Below are 22,100 nucleotides of genomic sequence, written 5' to 3' on the forward strand. Positions count from 1 at the left end.
CAATGGCTGAGTGGCGATCCGGGAAGTCAGCGTTGTGATTGCAGATGCAATGCAGAAATTCTACGAAGTAATGCCGTGGGTGCGAAGAAGATCATATACCGTCGTACTTCCATCCATAAGACGGAACAACCTGCGAACCGGGAGCTTTATTGCCCTGACCCGCTGAGCAGCTTCTGGGATACCCAAGAGGCCCATGGCAGAGTGGCGGAGCGTAAGCAGCTTCAATTAAAGGCCATACAGAGGCCTATGTTAAAAAGTCCCCCCAGCAGCAGCGTGGGGAGACGACTATCAAGAGTCCAATGGCAGAGTGGCGGAGCGGAAGCAGCTTCAATTGAAGGCCATACACAGGCCTAGGTTAAAAAGTCCCCCCAGCAGCAGTGTGGGGAGACGACTATCAAGAGTCCAATGGCTGAGTGGCGATCCGGGAAGTCAGCGTTGTGATTGCAGATGCAATGCAGAGATTCTATGAGGTGATGCCGTGGGTGCGAAGAAGATCATATACCGTCGTACTTCCATCCATAAGACGGAACAACCTGCGAACCGGGCGCTTTATTGCCCTGACCCGCTGAGCAGCTTCTGGGATACCCAAGAGTTTGGCTTCTGTGGGGAATATGGTTGAAAACTGAAACTTAAAGGCATGTTGACGGAAGGGCACCAGTGTCAGTGCTCCGGAGGGAATATAGCTTCAAAGCTGACACTTAAAGGTATATCGACGGTCAGAGACCACAGGAAGTGGAGCTTGCGTCTTAAATCGACTGAATGTGGCAGACGTGAAACGTCTACGGGCCGTATATGAAACGGGTTGTTCCTCTTTCTGGAATAAGTGTTGGAAATGGCCACTCTTTTTGGTGTGGCGTTTTGTCTATTTAATTACGATAACGGACTCTACTCCTCCGTGCAATCTAGTTACGAGACCCTGGGCAGGTCTGGGTCCAATTTGTGGTAGAGACTGGTTTTGTTCAGCCATGCTTGAGCGAGTAATAACAGGTCTGTGCTGCCCTTTGGTGTCTGGCTTAATGCGCACAACACTGAACGTCCCAGCATTTGTCAACGATTTGCCGTTAAGTGATGCAAACCCGCTGAACCACGTTCATGAGGAGCCGGTACAGGGGGCCATGAATCAGTATGGACCTGGCAGCAGTGTGAGGAGACCCGAAAGTGGCACATGGCGCAGGGTGGCGGTGGAGGCAGCAGTATTCGGAAGACATACACAGGACTAGTTTAAAAAGCGGAAGCCGTCAGCAGCGTGAGCAGACGACAGAGGCACATGGCGCAGGGTGGCGGTGGAGGCAGCAGTATTCGGAAGCCATACACAGGCCTAGGTTAAAAAGCGGAAGCCGTCAGCAGCGTGAGCAGACGACAGAGGCACATGGCGCAGGGTGGCGGTGGAGGCAGCAGTATTCGGAAGCCATACACAGGCCTAGGTTTAAAACTGGAACCCAGCAGCGTGAGCAGACGACAAAGACGCACATGGCAGAGGATGGATCTGGCAGCAGTATGAGAAGGCGGTACAGGGGCCCGTGGCACAGTGTGGTGATGGGGGCTACAGCAACTGGATGCCAGAAAGTGGCCGATAGGGCTATATACTGCATGGAATTATAAAGTTGTAAAGACAGCGGCCTATAAGGCTATACACACTATAACAATCATGACTTGATTGACCATTGGCCTATAAGGCTATACACAGCATGAATATCATGACTTATTCTGAGAGTGGTTTGGAAGGCTATATACAAAAAGTAATTCATGAGCTGTCCGGACAGCGGACAATAAGTACATATATACAAATCAATTCATCAGCTGTCCAGCCAGCGGCCTCAAAGGCGACACATATAGAAAGCAATTCATGAGCTGTTCAGACAGCGGCCTCTAAGGCGACAGATATACAAAGCAATTCCCGAGGTGTTCAGGGAGCGGCCTGAACGGCTAGGTTATTACTAAATATATTTTTGTGGCCAAACATCGGCCTATAAATAGATGTCTACACAGTGACAAAAAATTATGTCGCCAGACAGCGGCCCCTAAGGCGACAGATATACAAAGCAATTCCCGAGGTGTTCAGTGAGCGGCTTGAACGGCTAGGTTATTACTAAATATATCTTTCTGGCCAAACATCGGCCTATAAATAGATGTCTACACAGTGACAAAAAAGTAGGTCGCCTTACAGCGGCGTATCCTACAAATTGACATTATAAGAAATGGTTTAGACCAAAAAAAAAACCTTTGATGCGATGCTATACCTTAGTAGATTGTGGAAAGTCGACAAGTCAAGCTTAACTGTGTACATTACAGAAAATCTTAACAAGACAACCAAACGTGGCCAAACCTTGACCGATACAACAAGTTAACAATGTAAGAAACAGGAGGGGGCCAAACCGTGGCCAATAAATAAACAGTCCACCTCATTGATGAGATGGACAACACGTGTCAAATAAATATTTAAAAAAATTGCTATTCCATCGGTCTGGAACTGGTCGACTATAAATAATTAAAAAGTTTAAATTCATGTGACAGTCGTCCAGCGACGTATAAATAATTTAAAAACACCAATTCATGAGGGGCCCGACCAGCAGAGTATAAGTCATTAAAAAGGTTCAATTCATGTGACGGTCGTCCAGCGAAGTATAAATAATTTAAAAACCCCAATTCATGAGGGGCCCGACCTGCAGAGTATAAGTCATTAAAAATGTGCAAAACATGAGTCGGCCGACCAGCAGCCTCTCAATAAAATATATATACAAATGTACGGATCAGGTGGGGGTCTTCCATTTGTCCCTAATAACATGTTTGGGGCATGATTCATGGCGGATTTAGTCAGTTGTGTCAGGAACTGGTGGTTTGAAATCCAGACTAATCCACGCCTGATTCATTTTCACAAACGTGAGTCTCTCCAAACTTTGGGTGGACAGTCGTGTCCTCCGCGGAGTTACAATACCTCCTGCCGCACTAAACACGCGCTCCGATGCCACGCTACTGGCCGGGCATGACAGCCTTTCAAGGGCAAATTCAGCTAGTTGGGGCCAAAGGTCAAGTTTCGTTGCCCAGTAGTCAAGGGGATTGTCTACCTCGGTTGGCAGGGTGCTGTCCAAGTAGGCCCAAGCCTGTTGTTTGAGGTCCTGCTCCAGGTCCACCTGATGCTGCTGCTGCTGCGGCTGGTTAGTAGTTTCCTCACTGCTCTGGTGAAGAAAGCTACTCATCATCGACTGCAGACTGAGGCAGCCGCTGCTGGTGGAGCTGCCACTGCTCCTACCACCCCACCCCTCCCCTGCTGCCATGGCAGCGGAACGCGAGCGCACAGGGCCCACAGTGTCTGAGGATGGACGTTGGCGCAGAAAGGCAGAGACCAACTGACTACATAGGTGGTTTTTATAGTACTTTATTTTGGCCTCCCTCTCAGCAGGTGTGAAAAAGGCCACCATTTTTGAACGGTAGCGAGGGTCCAACAAGGTGGACAGCCAAAAGTCATCCCTCTGTCTGATGGTTATTATTCGGCTGTCGCTACGCAAGCAACCGAGCATGCTATGGGCCATTTGTGCCAAGGAATGCGAGGGACTCCCTGCCTCCATCTCCACAGCATACTGCCACGGTGCGTCTGGGTCCTCTGTCTCCTCCTCCTCCTCTACCAGATGCTCCTGCTCCTCCACTCCTGTCCGCTGAGTGGAAAAACCACCCATTTCACTCAATAATTCCTGAGCACCAATGTCCTCCTCTTCCTGTCCTGCCCCCACAGGGGTCATGTGGCGTTGAGATCTGTGCGCCACGTCTACCGCACCCTGACCAGCCATTGTTAACAGCATTTGTTCCAGGACGTGCAACAGAGGAATGACGTCGTTCATCCCATAGTCCTGCCGACTCACGAATAGCGTGGCCTCCTCAAAGGGCCTGAGCAAGCGGCAGGTGTCACGCATGAGCTGCCAATGGCTGACATCTAAGTTACACAGGGGAGTACCTTTATCCGCTTGTAACATCAGGAAATCGGTGATGGCCTTTCGCTGTTCGTAAAGGCGGTCTAACATATGTAGGGTTGAATTCCACCTTGTTGCAACGTCGCAGATCAGGCGATGCTGTGGAATTCCGTTCTGCCGCTGCAGCTCAAGGAGGGTGTGCTTTGCGGTGTAGGAATGGCTGAAATGCATGCAAAGTTTACGTGACATTTTAAGGATGTCTTGCAGTGGGATGGTGGATTTTAGGAACCGCTTGACAACCAGATTGAACACGTGAGCCATGCATGGCGCATGGCACAACCTTCCTTGACGCAGAGCAGACACCATGTTCTTTCCGTTGTCGGTCAACATGGTTCCGATTTTCAGTTTGCGCGGAGACAGCCATCTGTCGATTTCTCTGTTCATTACACTCAGAAGTTCCTCCCCTGTGTGACTACGTTCGCCAAGGCATACCAGGTGCAGCACAGCGTGACACCGTTGCGCCCTGCACATGTGATATGCTGGTCGGGTAATGGGACTTGGCACGGGGGTGGCGGCTGAGGACACGGCGGAAGAAGAGGTGGTAGAGGCGGACATCTTTGCTGGACCAAGGACGTGCAAACGTGGAGGCAAAAGCGGCGTGACCTGTCCAAGTTGCTGGTGCGGCTGTGCCGGCACCACGTTCACCCAGTGGGCCGTAAATGACATGTACTGTCCTTGACCGTAGTTACAGCTCCACCCGTCGGCGCTGCCGTGCACTTTGGCAGAGACCGACATGCTCAAAGACTGGCCCACCATCTCTTCTACATGTGAATGCAGGGCTGGCACTGCCTTTTTGGCGAAGAAATGCCGGCTTGGCACTCTCCACCGCGGCTCGGCACAAGCCATCATTTCTCGGAAAGGTGCTGAGTCCACCACTTGGAAAGGGAGGGACTGCAGCACCAGCAACTTGGACAGGAGGACGTTCTGCTTCTGCACCGTCGGGTGCGTGCTCGCAAACTGTTGTCTCTTGGAAACGGATTCCAAGAAAGACTGCTGACGGAATCCGTGAAGAGGAGTAGCAGGAGAAGGAGCATCTGAACGAGCGGAAGATGCCAACGAGCGACAACTCCCCTCAGCAGAGGTGTTGGAGCCTTGACTGGCTGATAGAGGGCGATTGACGTCGGGTGACGGAGCAAGTAACGGAGCGGGTGATGGAGCGGGGGCTGGGGCAGGCAGAACCGCCGTATCTTTATCACGGTTTTCCCAGGCCACCGAATGGCGACGCTGCATATGCTGACGCAACGCTGTAGTCCCAACATTGGCCCCCTGGCCACGCTTGACTTTCTGGCCACATAGTCGACATACGGCTACGTTTACTTCCTCGGGCGGCTTGACGAAAAATTGCCACACCGCTGAGTAGGAAACTTTGCCCCCGCTACTCCTCACTGGCTGACTGCTACTTCCTCTGTGCACACCGGCACCACTACTGGCCGTGGTGGTAGGCTGCAGTGGAGCTGGTGCTCTACTCCGTGGCCGTTTGGCTCCACTGACACTGCTGCGACCCTGCTGCCTCCTGGGCAACCCACCGACTGTTTTGCTCGCTGGCAAGCTGGCACCCTCTTCTCCTGATGATGCGGAAGCAATAGCCTGATGATGACGAGGCTGCCAAGTGCGATCAGCCTCATCATCATCAATTAGGGTCTCTGCTTCACTACTAGCCCCCTCGGCTGCGTGTGGGTCAGGAGACAGACCTGTCTCTAGACCGGCTACCGAGCCACTCTCCTCGCCAGTACTTCTTCGCCTGGCTGCTGAAGAGGCGGATGTCTCCCCCCGTTCCTGACCGCCCTCTGTTAGCTCTTCCTCACTGTACAGTGGGGCTGAGCCCACAGCATGCGATACTTCGCTTGGTGAGGGAACACCAAAGGACAGGGGCAGGTCGAGGACACGTGATTTCAGTGGGCTTGCTCCCGGGCCATGCCAACTAACGGTTGTGTCTGACGTACCCACCGACCGTTGGCTGTAGGTGTCAGAGGTGACCTGGGAAGAGGAAGACGACCGAGTCAACCAATCGATGACGGCAGGGTTGTCGGTGGAGACACGACCGCTGGATGACACCGGGAGCACTGACCTCTGGCTGCGACTAGTGCTGCCTCGACCCCTTCCTCTGCTGCCACGTCTGCTCGCTCCTGAAACATTGCCTCCTCTGCCACTCTTCTGCGTGTTGTCTGACATACTCTTTAATTCAATAAACCCCAAAAATAAAACCGGATTTAACTATTTGAACGTACAATAGTGGTTGTGAAGCAGAAAGTCAGTATATTTAGCACAATCGGTCAATTGCAGCTTGCCGTTGGCTGGAAACTGTACGTTTATGTCACTGGAATGCACTAATCACCCAAAAAATATTACCGCCAGCCGGCGTGTAAATGGATTTAACTCTTTGAACGTACAATAGTGGTTGTGAAGCAGAAAGTCAGTTTATTTAGCACAATCGGTCAATTGCAGCTTGCCGTTGGCTGGAAACTGTACGTTTCTGTCACTGGAATGCACTAATCACCCAAAAAATATTACCGCCAGCCGGCGTGTAAATGGACTTAACTCTTTGAACGTACAATAGTGGTTGTGAAGCAGAAAGTCAGTTTATTGTACACAATCGGTCAATTGCAGCTTGCCGTTGGCTGGAAACTGTACGTTTGTCACTGGAATGCACTAATCACCCAAAAAATATTACCGCCAGCCGGCGTGTAAATGGATTTAACTCTTTGAACGTACAATAGTGGTTGTGAAGCAGAAAGTCAGTTTATTTAGCACAATCGGTCAATTGCAGCTTGCCGTTGGCTGTAAACTGTACGTTTGTGTCACTGGAATGCACTAATCACCCAAAAAATATTACCGCCACCCGGCGTGTAAATGGATCTAACTCTTTGAACGTACAATAGTGGTTGTGAAGCAGAAAGTCAGTTTATTTAGCACAATCGGTCAATTGCAGCTTGCCGTTGGCTGGAAACTGTACGTTTATGTCACTGGAATGCACTAATCACCCAAAAAATATTACCGCCAGCCGGCGTGTAAATGGATTTAACTCTTTGAACGTACAATAGTGGTTGTGAAGCAGAAAGTCAGTTTATTGTACACAATCGGTCAATTGCAGCTTGCCGTTGGCTGGAAACTGTACGTTTCTGTCACTGGAATGCACTAATCACCCAAAAAATATTACCGCCAGCCGGCGTGTAAATGGATTTAACTCTTTGAACGTACAATAGTGGTTGTGAAGCAGAAAGTCAGTTTATTGTACACAATCGGTCAATTGCAGCTTGCCGTTGGCTGGAAACTGTACGTTTGTCACTGGAATGCACTAATCACCCAAAAAATATTACCGCCAGCCGGCGTGTAAATGGATTTAACTCTTTGAACATACAATAGTGGTTGTGAAGCAGAAAGTCAGTTTATTTAGCACAATCGGTCAATTGCAGCTTGCCGTTGGCTGGAAACTGTACGTTTATGTCACTGGAATGCACTAATCACCCAAAAAATATTACCGCCACCCGGCGTGTAAATGGATCTAACTCTTTGAACGTACAATAGTGGTTGTGAAGCAGAAAGTCAGTTTATTGTACACAATCGGTCAATTGCAGCTTGCCGTTGGCTGGAAACTGTACGTTTATGTCACTGGAATGCACTAATCACCCAAAAAATATTACCGCCACCCGGCGTGTAAATGGATCTAACTCTTTGAACGTACAATAGTGGTTGTGAAGCAGAAAGTCAGTTTATTGTACACAATCGGTCAATTGCAGCTTGCCGTTGGCTGGAAACTGTACGTTTGTGTCACTGGAATGCACTAATCACCCAAAAAATATTACTGCCAGCCAGCGTGTAAATGGATTTAACTCTTTGAACGTACAATAGTGGTTGTGAAGCAGAAAGTCAGTTTATTTAGCACAATCGGTCAATTGCAGCTTGCCGTTGGCTGGAAACTGTACGTTTATGTCACTGGAATGCACTAATCACCCAAAAAATATTACCGCCACCCGGCGTGTAAATGGATCTAACTCTTTGAACGTACAATAGTGGTTGTGAAGCAGAAAGTCAGTTTATTTAGCACAATCGGTCAATTGCAGCTTGCCGTTGGCTGGAAACTGTACGTTTATGTCACTGGAATGCACTAATCACCCAAAAAATATTACCGCCAGCCGGCGTGTAAATGGATTTAACTCTTTGAACGTACAATAGTGGTTGTGAAGCAGAAAGTCAGGTTATTTAGCACAATCGGTCAATTGCAGCTTGCCGTTGGCTGGAAACTGTACGTTTATGTCACTGGAATGCACTAATCACCCAAAAAATATTACCACCACCCGGCGTGTAAATGGATCTAACTCTTTGAACGTACAATAGTGGTTGTGAAGCAGAAAGTCAGTTTATTGTACACAATCGGTCAATTGCAGCTTGCCGTTGGCTGGAAACTGTACGTTTGTGTCACTGGAATGCACTAATCACCCAAAAAATATTACCGCCACCCGGCGTGTAAATGGATCTAACTCTTTGAACGTACAATAGTGGTTGTGAAGCAGAAAGTCAGTTTATTGTACACAATCGGTCAATTGCAGCTTGCCGTTGGCTGGAAACTGTACGTTTCTGTCACTGGAATGCACTAATCACCCATAAAATATTACCGCCAGCCGGCGTGTAAATGGATTTAACTCTTTGAACGTACAATAGTGGTTGTGAAGCAGAAAGTCAGTTTATTTAGCACAATCGGTCAATTGCAGCTTGCCGTTGGCTGGAAACTGTACGTTTATGTCACTGGAATGCACTAATCACCCAAAAAATATTACCGCCAGCCGGCGTGTAAATGGATCTAACTCTTTGAACGTACAATAGTGGTTGTGAAGCAGAAAGTCAGTTTATTGTACACAATCGGTCAATTGCAGCTTGCCGTTGGCTGTAAACTGTACGTTTGTGTCACTGGAATGCACTAATCACCCAAAAAATATTACCGCCAGCCGGCGTGTAAATGGATTTAACTCTTTGAACGTACAATAGTGGTTGTGAAGCAGAAACTCAGTTTATTTTGCACAATCGGCAAACTGCAGCACCAACTGTGCACGACAGCCACCAAAAAAAAAAAAGGGTGTATGTCACTTTAAATTTTCGATTCTTTGATAGCTGTGGCCCTAACTAACGATTCTGTGTCCCTGAGTAACGATTCTGTGTCCCTGAGTAACGATTCTGTGAACCTGAGTAACGATTCTGTGGCCCTAAAGTCTCTGTGGCCCTAACTCTGTCCCTTAATACACACAGGTCTGTCTCTCTTGAATGACCGGAGGCTAATGGAGAATTCTAAGATGGCCGCGATTTTTAGCTCCACCATTACACAGTGCTGGCTGGCTGCTGATTGGCTAATGCGATCACATGTCATGAATGTATTATGGGTCAGCGCGCCTTGTCTGCGCGCCTTCCCAGAGATCCCCGCCCCATCTTCTCTGTCCATTTTCTCCGTGGCCACACATGTCGCCGCCATTTTTGGGAAAATTCGATTCGTGCATCCGAAGTTTGCTAATCTTCGGATTCGTCGCGAACAGAATTTTTCCAAATCTTCGGAACGAATTCCACTTCGTCATGTTCGATTCGTTCATCTCTAGTTGTAACCTTTGATACTGTACCTCATAACACGGCAAATAAATTGGCAATTTTAGTCACAGAGGCACCAGCTAAGCGGACAACAATTTTCCCTATTTGAAGCTCAGCATGCTCTGACATGGCTCCGTATTATTTTCAGCGAGCACAATGAATGAAGAAAGTGAGGCTTCCCACCTGTTAGCTAGGTGTCTCATCACACAGCAGAAGCAAAAGAATGTTACATCACTTTCGCTTTTGCCCCTGGTTCACATATCTGCGTTCCTGTGGGCCGCATTTTGTACGGGCACGAGAGCCCATTCATTTGAATGGACTCCTGTGCCTCCAGGACATGTCCCTACACTTATGAAACCGCAGCCCACACAGGAACCTCCGTTCGCAGTGCGGTTGCGATTTCCAGTGCAGGCAGCATGCCATTAGAAAGGCACCCGCCCGTAGACCCGCATTCTTCTGTGTGGGTGGTGCGGCTGCACGGATTTTTGTGCCGACCCGCAGCATCACCACCCACACATATGTGTACCTAGCCTCAAGGCGGAATATGTGGTCATTTACTCATGTGCAAATTATGTAGTGTTTCCATTTCTTTTGTATATCTCCATATCTTTTTTTTATATATATATCTCCAAAGGCTAAACTCTGTAACCTTATACACCTTTCTTCCGCCTTCCAACCTGAAAAGCAAACAGTTTTTAGTTGTACTGTGACAGAGAAGAGCAAGGAGAAGACAAAGCAGGTAAAGTGTAGAGTTGCCCCTCACCATACTGCCTGAGAACTCGTCGACTTCCTCCCGACCTTCTGACTGGTTGTAGAGATGTAGAAGCTACCTAGAAAATCGCAGCATGACACAGGCAGTGAGGGGAAGTGGTTTAACCGAAATAGAGCCGGAGAAGGGAGGGGTGAGAGAGCGAGCAGAGAGCACGGAACTCAGCTCGGTGCGGAGCCCAGTGATGGAGAGAGCCCGGGGAGCGCTAGCACAGCCGTACGCATTGGATCTCCTCATGAAGATGTAGGAGGCGGCAGTGAAAGCGGTAAAGGCGCACTCTTGTGTGAGGTGATTGCTCCTCCTGCGTGCTCTCTCGGATTATTACGGTATCATAAGTGACCTATGATGGTCAGTGGAAGTATGAGCAGTGGTTACAGTAGTCTGGAGGAGGACATTGAGGATTACTTCTTCACAGCCAAGGAGAACCTGTCCAGGAGAAGTGCTAAGGTATGATGTGTGAGAAAATGGGGTGCAGCCAGATACATGACTTCCGGGGTTCATCTTCCAGGTGACATTCTGTACACAGGGAGTTATGAACACTTCATAGAGGATTTCTCTCTTCAATTCAAGGTTTATGGTTGATACTGGTAGACCAGTAACTTATTTGTACATATTATTCAGGATTTATATAGCACCTACAGTTTGCCTGCCCCTTGACAAAATGGAGGGACGCAGTATAGTTAGAATACAATTGAATGCATACACCCATCAGCTTTATAAACAACGTCAGGTTAAGTGAGCAACACTGACTAGGTCCTTAGAATGGTATCTGAAAGTTGGCGGGGTATATTTGGCTGCAAGTAAATATGATGTCCCTATAGTTGAGGTGTTGAAAGCAAACTAAATGGGCATAGCAGTTTGTGGTGTCTGGGGGCCACATATTTGCAGACTAGACAGAGTGCCCATGCTGACTTGGGTTCACAGCTAATAGTGCCACTACCGAGGGCACATGAGCATCAGAACCGGATCATAGAACAATGGAAGAAGGTGGCCAACAATGGGTTTGAGATGTTGACTTGGCCTCCCAATTCTTCAGATCTCAAGCATCTGTGGGATGTGCTGGAAAAACAAGTCCAATCCATGGAGGCACCTCCTCACAACTTACAGAACTTAAAGTGGAATTCCAGTTGAAAAAAAAAATAAAAGTCTGCAGCTACAAAAACTGATTTAGCCTGGGTTCACATCTGTGCGGTGCAGTATATCGCATATGATTCACACAGGAACCGTACCGCATTCCTGTGCAAATCACATGCGATTTCTGTGCATGGCTCCAATCGCACCGCACCCGCATCAAAAATGTGTTGGACCCTTTTTTGGGTCCGCACTGGAATCGGATTGCATAGGTATTCACACTTATGCGATCCGATTCTGCACATTGCACCACATTTTGCAGACTGTTTTCGGGGTGTTGTTAATATACACATCCGCAGCGGTTTGCATGAACGGGGTGCGATTCTGATGCGGTGTGGAATTTGCACTGAAAACTAGAATGCAATTTAATGCATACACCCACCAGCTTTATAAACAACGTCAGGTTAAGTGAACACTGACTAGGTCCTTAGAATGGTATCTGAAAGTTGGCGGGATATATTTGGCTGCAAGTAAATATGTTGTCCCTGTAGTATGCGATCCGATTCTGCACATTGCACCACGTTTTGCAGACTGTTTTCGGGGTGTTGTTAACATACGCATGAATGGGGTGCGATTCTGATGCGGTGCGGAATTTGCACTGAAAACTGCAAATTCTGCACCACATCAGTGTGAACCAGGGCTAAAGCTTTAAACAGCCAATAGATTGCCTGAAAAACTGCCATTTTCCCAAATCAGAAGCTGCTGACTTGTAAAATACAGACACTTACCTGTCTCTCAGTCCAGTGGTGTCCTCACTGCAGCTGGTTTCACCAGTCGTCTTCTCTCCCTGGCGCTGGCATCTTCAGTGTGGGCACCCGGCTGTGACAGCTTGCGGCTTCACAGCTGGGTGCCCACTGCGCATGCATGAGAAGCACTGCGCTTTGTGAATGACCCCTTAGTCTTCTGGGACCTGTCCCAGAAGACTACGGATAGGGAGGGGGGAGGACAACTTCTGCTTCTGATCGCCTAGGCGATCGCTAGGGAAGTGGGAGCAGGTACCTGTCAAATTCAGGTACCCGCTCCCTCCGCTCCTCAAAGGTGCCAATCTTTAATGGGGAGCCGGGGACAAAGGCTTAAAGTGGAACTTCCCCTTTTGGGTGTAGCTCCACTTTAAAGTAGCTGCTACTGACGGCATGATGCCAGATACCACATCATACCTTCAGAGGTCTAGTGGTTTCCATGCCTTGATGGTGGGACCTACTCAATATTAGGTGGGTAGTCAAAAAATCATGGCTGATTGATGTATATAACAACTCATTTTATTGAGTGGTACAGATGAAATAACACATAGTGACTTTAATGTAATAATCAGAATTGTTTACAAATGTCAAGAGCAAGCATTATCAACCTTCTCTCCACAGGAGAACCCTTAGAGCCTGTTCACACTTGCGGTCGAGAGGTGGTAAAATCCATGTTTTTATTGCCCCCCCTTGGGCCTCCTTCACACGGGTGTTTAGTCTCATACACCATATCCCAGTGGCAAGCATTGACGTATTCTTGTGGCTGGAATGACAGGTGTATGTCAATAGCTTGGTGTACAGCTACATGCCTATCATTACTCTCTACATGCTAAGCGACTGCTGCTACTTACATGCACCTGTCATTTCGACCACAAGAATCCATTGATTCTTGGCACTGGAATATGGTGTATGTGGCTAAACACTTGTGTGAAGGAGGCCTTAAGCTGCAAAGGTAGCTGGACATGCTTGTACACTAGCAATGGACAAAATGTAACCCCCCTGTTGCATTTGGTGGGCAGTATCGGTGCACAAAGTAACCCATTCAAGCGAATGGGGCTTCACCGCAATTGTGTACAATGTCTGTGGTTGTGCCACGGTGGTGCAGCATTTATGGGATTGAAACAGGCAGTGGGAAGCAACATATAGCTGCCTCACCATCTGTTAAATGTTTTCCACCACAGATCACTTTCTAGAGTGACAAGGTCTGCCGAATGTGTAGACTTAAGCTGTCCATAGATAGATTGAAAATTTCAATCCATCCATGGCTGATCACACTTGACAGAAGTCAATCTAGTGGAAGACTTTTGTCGATCAGCTAGCTGCAGCCATTGATCATTGTTTTCTAACACCGGAGTCGTCCCCACTGTCAGACTACAGTGGAACAGCAGGGAAGATTCCTCAATCTACCTTTCTTGTGTGATTTTTAAAAATAAATTTTGGATAGAGTAATGAGGGATTAGAACACCTGTCAAGTGTTTAATGCTGTCATTGTCCCTGTCGGAGTATCCATCCTCTATACTTTCCTTGGTAACCGTTGTCATCAAAAGCAAAAGTGAAAGAAAATCTCAAATTTTGGGTTGTCACCAGAACAGGAATAAGAGGGGAAATCTTATAACGGGGACACTAGTTCTGGTGACAATCAGGAATTCATTCACTGTGGAAGTATTTCTTCTCACTACCTGTTTTGGTTGTGGGACAGGAAGTGAATGGAAATCTTCCCAAAGAGACACAGATGGCAAAAACTATAAACCTGGAATGGGTTATATAAATAAAAAAAAGTGCAGGGTTAGCCACAATAATACATGTGAAAAAATGTATGTAAAATATACTCTCAAATATTACACAAGTGTACAATAGGAATACCAACTATCCAAAATGTGCTAAGTGAGTAATGCCACCAAGAACACTTAGCACATTTTGAATTGTTGGGTTTCCCATTTTATACTTGTCTAATATTTAACCGTATATTTTATATATATTTTTGCACGTTTACTGTATTATTGTGGAGGTGTAGTGAGATCACCTTTTTAAGCCTGGTACACAAGTTCAATTTTTTTTTCGTTCAACCCAGTTTGCTGAATGAGAAAAAAACTGAGAGGTCGCCGAACTAGCTATGCGATGTTAGTGCTGCAATCTCCCTCGCTTGAGCTATTATGTTCTGACCCCCCCCCCTCGTGACACAACATATTGATCAGTTCTGACAGCCATTGGCTGCCAGTGCTTGATCGGCTCCTGGTCAGATGCTGGTTTTTCAAGGACCGGCTTCTGTAGGACAGACAGCTGTACACATTGTCCGAATGTTGGCTAGTTGCTGCCAATGTTTGCATCACGTGTACTCAGCATTAGTGTTAGCTTGCTCCCCTTGGTGGTTTCTGAATGCGCAGGTTGATTTTTAGTTATTTATCTGGAGTGGGTTGTAATCCTCCTTTTACTCTATACAAAGTTAAAAGATATATTTTGCCTTTAGCTCTACTTTAATGCGTATGTCAACTCTAACAGTACTTTTCTTCTATTTGCTCTCTTATTTGCTTGGCCTGTTAAAGTAAAACGAAAGGGAAAACTTTTTTTTGGACTGAGTAAGGGAGGGTTATAACCTCTGTCAGATTTTTTCTTTTTTGTCATCAGTGTCCCACTGGAGGTGATTTCCCGTCACGTCCTGTTCCACAGCTAAATGAGGAAGCAAGAGGAAATCCCTCCAAATAAGGGAATCCCTAGTTGTCACCAGAACTAATGTCCCCATTAAAAATTTACCCTCTATTTCTGTTTTGTTGATAATCTAAAACCTGAGATTTTCTGTCACATTCCGTGATCACTGTAAACATGACAAATAGAGAGGGTGAATCTCCCTAAAGGGGATGCATCTCCACTATATCCAAAACAAAACCTTTGGTTATACTCATGGATGCTCAATCTGTGACCCTCCAGTTGTTGCAAAACTACAAGTCCCATCATGCCTCTGCCTTTGAAAGTCATGCGTGTACATGTTAGCCTTGCAATGCCTCATGGGATTTGTAGTTCTGCAACAGCTGGAGGGCCACTGGTTGAGTACCCGTACTTTAGATAAATCATTAAATGGGTTTTATGTCTGTTCCACAAGTGCAAGGAAAGTTGTTCATGCAGCTATCTTGTGAGCTTATAACTTTTACTCTCTGCTTTTGGATTGTTTTCAGTTAGCATTGCTCCATTCTAGCTCATTGGACTAAAAACACCTCCCCCTGTTATAGAGAAGAGAGGAGGTGTTATGTAGTCCTAGCACACTTCCTGTCCCAGGGTGATAATAGCAATGACATCGACGTTTATAGAAAAAAAAAAGATAAAAGTACAGCAGTGTGTGGGCCTGCGTATAGGTTTCTTAGGAATTGCATTGAAATGTAATTTGGGGGCAGTGGCATGCATGTTCTCCACTTCCAGGAAATGGAGAAGCATTGTGGGGTGCTCTGGATGGTGTTGAAGTGGGAAACATACAGCTAACTACTATGTGCTGACAGTTTATGCTGGCTTCTTCAGAACTTCCCCATATGCAGATTTACTTTAAACAAATCGATCTGATGCTGCCTCTGTCCCCTGTTGCCTCTACACCAAGCAATCAATAACAGCTGATACTCAGTTGTTGGGTCTGTTCTGAGCACAGTTACGGCTCTGTGCGCTTCCTGTCCAACATGTACTAGAACACCGGATGGTTGAGGGGGCGGGAGTGGATGGTTCAGTCTCCCAGCAGCTTGCTGAGCCAGCTGCCAATCAGGAATCTGGGTGGATCTTGACATTATTGTCAGGATTACTGCAGAACCAGGACTTCATCTGTGTTAAAAGCTAACAGCAGACCTTAGCCTGCTGTCGGCTGAATCTTGGTCACAGGAGTGCAGAACTGAGTGCACTCCTGTGACCCACAGAAGAAGTATGGCCAAAAGAGCTTTAGCCCTACTTCAAGAATCAACAACTTGAAAAGCCTGATGCAGTAACCAGGAGCGTGTGTCCTGAATATATAGAACAGAAGTGCAGCACCTTATTACTTGCAATAGGGGTGATGTTCATAGGCCAACCCATGGTCTAGTCCCCATGCAAACTACTGTATTTGCCTGTCTTATGGTACATTTGTGTGATTGGTAAGTTGCAGCTACAATAATAAAAGAATGTGGTATATTTAGCATATTTAGGACCTAGAGTGAATATTTTTTAATACCATAACTTCATACAAAAAAAATATTTCAGTAAAAATCATAAAGTAAAGCAAACGATACTAATAGAAAGGAATTGCAAACAGTGAAACATGTAATAGTCCTTTACCTCAGAGGAGAAATGTGTTACATTGATGGTCAGCAGAAAAATGCCTCGTATTGATTTTCAGCAGAGAAATACCTCATTTTATTGATGGTCAGCAGAGAAATGCCTCCTTATATTTATGGTCAGCAGAGAAATGCCTCTTTATTTTGATGGTCAGGGGAGAAATACCCCATTGCATTAATCATTAGAAGAGAAATACCCCCTTAAATTCATGAACAGTGTATAGCTATTGGGGAAATGCCCTCTTACTTTGATGGTCAGCAGAGAAATGCCTTCTTACACTGATGGTCAAAGGAGAAATGCGCTCTTAAATTGGTGAACAGTGTAAAATACCTACCAGAGAAGGGCAACCAAACTGATAGGCATGGAGGAGCTCAGCTATGAGGAGAGATTAGAGGAACTGAATTTATTCTCTCTTGAGAAGAGGAGATTAAGGGGGATATAATTAACATGTATAAATACATCAGTGGTTCATATAGTGAACTCGGTGTAGAGCTATTCACCCTGAGGTCATCACAGAGGACAAGGGGGCACTCTTTACGTCTGGAGGAAAAGTCATTTAATCTTTAAACACGGAAAGGTTTCTTCACAGTGAGAGCTGTGAAAATATGGAATAGAGTCCCTCAAGAGTTGGTTTTGCCCAGCTCAGTGGATTGCTTCAAAAAAGGCCTGGATTCTATCTTAAAAAACAGAATATAACTGGATACTAACATTTATAGGTAAAGTTGATCCAGGAAATATCTGATCGCCTCTTGGGGGATCAGGAAGGAATTTTTTCCCAGCAGTAGCAAATTGGATCGTGCTTTGCTGGGTGTTTTTTTCTGCCTTCCTCTAGATCAACTGTGGATATAGGATTATAACTTTTTTTTTTCTATGGTTGAACTGGATGGACTTTTGTCTTTTTTCAGCCAGACTAACTATGTACAGTTGCAAGAAAAAGTATGTGAACCCCTTGGGATTACATGGAGGTTTGCATGAATTTGGCATAAAATGTGCTCTGAACGTCATCTAAGTCACAACAATAGAAGAACACAGTCTGCTGAACATAATACTACACAAACATTAGATGTTGCCATGGTTTAATTGCACATAACATGTAAACATTCACAGTGCAGGGAGGAAAAAGTATGTGAACCTTTGGACTTAATAACTGGTTGACCCTCCTTTGGCAGCAATAACCTCAACCAAACATTTCCTGTAGTTGCAGATCAGACCTGCACAACGATCTGGAGTAATTTTGGACCACTCCTCTTCACAAAACTGTTTCAGTGTTGCAATATTCTTGGGATGTCTGGTGTGAATCGCTCTCTTAAGGTCATGCCACAGCATTTCAATCGGGTTGAGGTGAGGACTCTGACTGGGCCACTCCAGAAGGCGTATTCTGTGCTGTTGCAGCCATTGTTTTGTTGAATTACTTGTATGCTTTGGGTCATTGTCCTGTTGCATCACCCATCCTCTGTGGAGCTTCAGTTGGCGGACAGATGGTCGTACGTTTTCTTGCAAAATGTCTTGATAAACTCTGGAATTCATTTTCCCATCAATGACAATCCGTCCAGGCCCTGAGGCAGCAAAGCAGCCCCAAACCATGATGCTCCCTCCACTATGTTTTACAGTGGGGATGAGGTTTTGATGTTGGTGTGCTGTGCCTTTTTTTCTCCACACATAGTGTTGTGTGTTCTTCCCAAACAACTCAATCTTGGTTTCATCTGTCCACAGTATATTTTGCCAGTAGTGCTGTGGAACATCCAGGTGCTCTTTTGCAAACTTAAAACGTGCTGCAATATTTATTTTGGACAGCAATGGCTTCCTCCGTGGTGTCCTCCCATGTACTCCATTCTTGTTTAATGTTTTCCTTATTGTAGATGTGTCAACAAAAATGTTAGCATGTGCCAGATATTTCTGTAGGTCTTTAGCTGTCACTCTGGGATTCTTCTTTACCTCATGCAGCATTCTGCGCTGTGCTCTTGCAGTCATTTTTACAGGACGACCACGCCTAGGGAAAGTAGCAACAGTGCTAAACTTTCTCCATTTGTAGACAGTCTGTCTTACTGTGGACACATGAACATCAAGGCTTTTAGAGATACTTTTGTAACCCTTTCCAGCTTCATGCAAGTCAACAATTCTTGATCGTAGGTCTTCTGAGAGCTCTTTTCTGTGAGGCATGGTTCACATCAGACAGTGCTTCTTGAAACCAGTAAATCCAAAACAGGTGTGTGTTTTTTAAGGGCAGGACAGCTGTCAGCAACACATCCAATATCATCACACTGATTGGAGTCAAGGTTGGCTCACTCCTGGCTCACATTAGCTCTGGGAGAAGTCATTAAGCTAGGGCCTCACATACTTTTTCCTCCCTGCACTGTGAATGTTTACATGTTATGTGCAATTAAACCATGGCAACATCTAATGTTTGTGTAGTATTATGTTCAGCAGACTGTGTTCTTCTATTGTTGTGACTTAGATGACGTTCAGAGCACATTTTATGCCCAATTCATGCAAAACGCCACGTAATCCCAAGGGGTTCACATACTTTTTCTTGCAACTGTAACTATGTAAATATGCCTGCTTGAATTAAATAATTTGTAAACACAACATTTCATATTTCTGCTATGTGCCTGCTGTTCAATGTACTTGTATGAAAAAGTATCTTGTACTCATTATATTGCTTCCTTTTTGTGAAATCCTTGGTTTTCTTGATGGTCCCTCTGCTTTCCTATTAAAAACTGACCACAGTAGGCATGAGAGCACAGCATGGTTAGTTTTCTGGCTGTGTTGGGAACCCATTATGCGGCTGAGAACAGAGGGTATCTGATCACTTGTAAAAAAGGGAAATAAAGGTATTTGTATTGTTTTTTATATGTATACACAAATTTTTCACCTTTCATTGTTATTTTAACCACCTCCCACCCACCCGTCGTATAGAGAAATGGCAGATGGGCAGGAGCTCTCTTGTTCTGATAGGACGTCATATGTTGTCCACGCACTTTAGCTGCGCATGCATGCCCCTGGGTGTGTGCAGCGCGGCGATTGTTAGTGTGCTGTGGGATCGCCGATTGCGGTAAAGAGCTGATGATGTAGGCTCTACCATGTGATCAGCTGTGTCCAATCACCTCTGATCACGCATAAACAGGAAATGCCGGCTATCGGCAGTCCTGTCCTCACGCTGGCAGCGTGTGAGGAGAGGAGAGCCGGTAAGTGGCATTCCTCAGAGGGAACATCTACACTGATATTCAGGGCACTGATCATCAGTGCCCTGATTTTCAGTACAGCCCCATCAGTGCTGCCTTTTAGTGCCCATCAATGCCAGATATCAGGGCCATCAATGCCAAATATCAGAGTCTATCAATGCCACATATCAGTGCCCATCAGAGCTGTCTTTCAGTGCCCATTAGTGATGCCTGTCAATGCCCATCAGTGCTGTCTATCAGTGTGGCCTCATCAGCACACATCAGTGAAGGAGACAAATTTCTTATTTACAAAATTTTATAACAGAAACTAAGAAAAATGTTTTTTTTCCAAAATGGTGTCTTTGGTTAGCAAAAAATTGAAAAACCCAGTGGTAATTACATACCACCAAGAAAAAGCTCTGTCTAAAAAAAAATATAAAAATTTGGTTTGGGTACAGTGTTGCATGACCACTCACTTGTCATTCAAAGTGCTACAACACTGAAAGCTGAAAATAGGCCTAGGCAGGAAGGGAGTGAAAGTGCCCGGTAGGCAAGTGGTTAAACTTAACGGCTTGTTTTACAAGGTGAGGGTTCACATATACTTTAACGTTCAGTGGAGAAAGGCCTGTGGACATTAATGGTCAGAGGAGAAATACCCTCTTACATTGGTGGTAAGTGGAGAAATGCCTCCTTACATCGGTGATCACAGAAGAAATACCCCCTTATGTTGATGGTCAGAGGAGAAATGTCCTCTTATATTGACAGAGAAGAAATACCCCCTTACATGTATAGCCAAAGAAGAAATTCCCCCTTACATTGATGATGAGAGGAGAAATACCCTTTACATTGGTAGTCTGTTGGGAGAATCCCCCCCACCCCTTTTTGCAGGCAATAAAAAAAGAAATTTTACAATTATAAAATTCAGTCACCTAGAAGAAGCACTGAAATGTTGCTGGTTAAATGAGAAATGTCCCCTTACACTGGACACATAGGTTACAGAGGAGAAATACCCCTTACAGTTATGATCGGAAGAAAAATGCCCCTTGCATTTATTGTCAGAAGGAAAATGGCAAAGTTATCAATGCAGGCTGGGGTTTCAGTATAGAAAAGGCACCGCCTTGTCTGACCAAACAGGAAGTTAGAAGTACACTATATTTTTGGCAGATTAGCAGGTATTTTCCTGCATTTGCAGCATTTTAAATGAAAAACATATGGGGAAAGGCATAGGAGAGATGTATGGAATTGTTTTTAAATTTTAACTTTGCCCTGACAATAAGTTATTAAAGAGCAGCTGTGTCCACTTCCTCTTGATGGTTGTAGTGCAAACAAAGCAAGTGATGTGGGTGGAAGCTAGTCATACACTACACAACTGTACATAACTTACACAGCACACCCCACAAAGCATATAGAATACCTAAAGCAGCCATTAATCAGATACATCATTCCCTTTTCTTTCACTGACAAAAACTGTAGTGTATCAGTAACCAAAACATTTTCTTTTTAGTTTTAGATTGAGTGAGGAAGGAACCCTTGCTGGGCTTTTACTGCTATCTGGGGCTCTGTTGGAGAGCTTTACCCTCACTATCCTGGGGACAACATTGTTCCATAAAGAAGTGGGGGAAAATCTGCAACATGAAAACAGACAACAATAAAAAACTGTCAGGTGTTCTAGCATTTCCATACTTAACCTTAGAAGTAAAACAAAACACTTTTTTTTATTTCTGACTGTGTTGCCTTTGGGGAGTTTCCTTTACTTCCTTTTTAGTGAGAGAGGGAAAATCGCTGTAACAGAGTACCGGACAACAGTAAACCTTGATAGGGGGCACTTCCCCACTCTATTCGCATACCTCCCAACATACAAAAATGGGAAAGAGGGACACGTGGTAGCACAAAGTATGAAGACAAAGGTCATGCCCCCATTATACAGACCATGAATAAATAATGTGCAATAAATAATTGGTTAAATTGTCCAGTGTTTAACATACATTTTCTATTGCCATTTTCATTTTCTATTTTCTATCGCACTGGCTTTTCAAAATAACAAGGGCAATAATTTTTGGTTGGATAAGTGCTGGTTCACATATATGGGGATTGGATGCAGTTTGAACCGCATCCAATCCACATGACATGTGAAAAAACATTGCTTCCTGTTCACATATATCTATGCACTGATGGTGTAGATTCAGTGCAGTTTGAAAAAGAGTCCTGTAATATTTCTGAGCAGTACGGTCCGGTTCAGGTGCTGATTACAGGCTATTGACTTCTATGGGAACTGTTTCTAAACTGCACGTGTGAACAGGATAATCCTGAGAGCTAATCCTGTCCTGAACCTGATGAAAACCTGACATGAACTGGTGAACAACTACTGTATCAATTAGCTCTGAAACCTGAGCTTCAGTCTGCACCGTAGATGTGTGAATCAGATCTAAAGGGTTTAGTACAGAAGCATGGAATATTCTACCACACGTAAAGTGTTGCT

The 22,100-nt window shown here is 45.5% G+C and overlaps 1 protein-coding gene across 1 annotated transcript in view; it reads left to right on the forward strand.

Moving 5' to 3' along the window:
- The first annotated feature begins 10,426 nt into the window (after positions 1 to 10,426).
- RASSF5 (Ras association domain family member 5) overlaps positions 10,427 to 22,100 on the forward strand; it is a 52,151-nt gene continuing 40,477 nt past the window's right edge. The window contains exon 1 of the mRNA XM_089668334.1: positions 10,427 to 10,752. Coding sequence (XP_089524460.1) covers positions 10,648 to 10,752 — 105 coding nt within the window. The 5' untranslated portion in view covers positions 10,427 to 10,647. The remainder of the gene's footprint in view (positions 10,753 to 22,100) is intronic.

Source organism: Staurois parvus, unplaced genomic scaffold, assembly GCF_062004578.1.
Source record: "Staurois parvus isolate SC_StPar_1 unplaced genomic scaffold, SC_StPar_1.0 ptg000056l, whole genome shotgun sequence".
NCBI classification, from domain to species: domain Eukaryota; kingdom Metazoa; phylum Chordata; class Amphibia; order Anura; family Ranidae; genus Staurois; species Staurois parvus.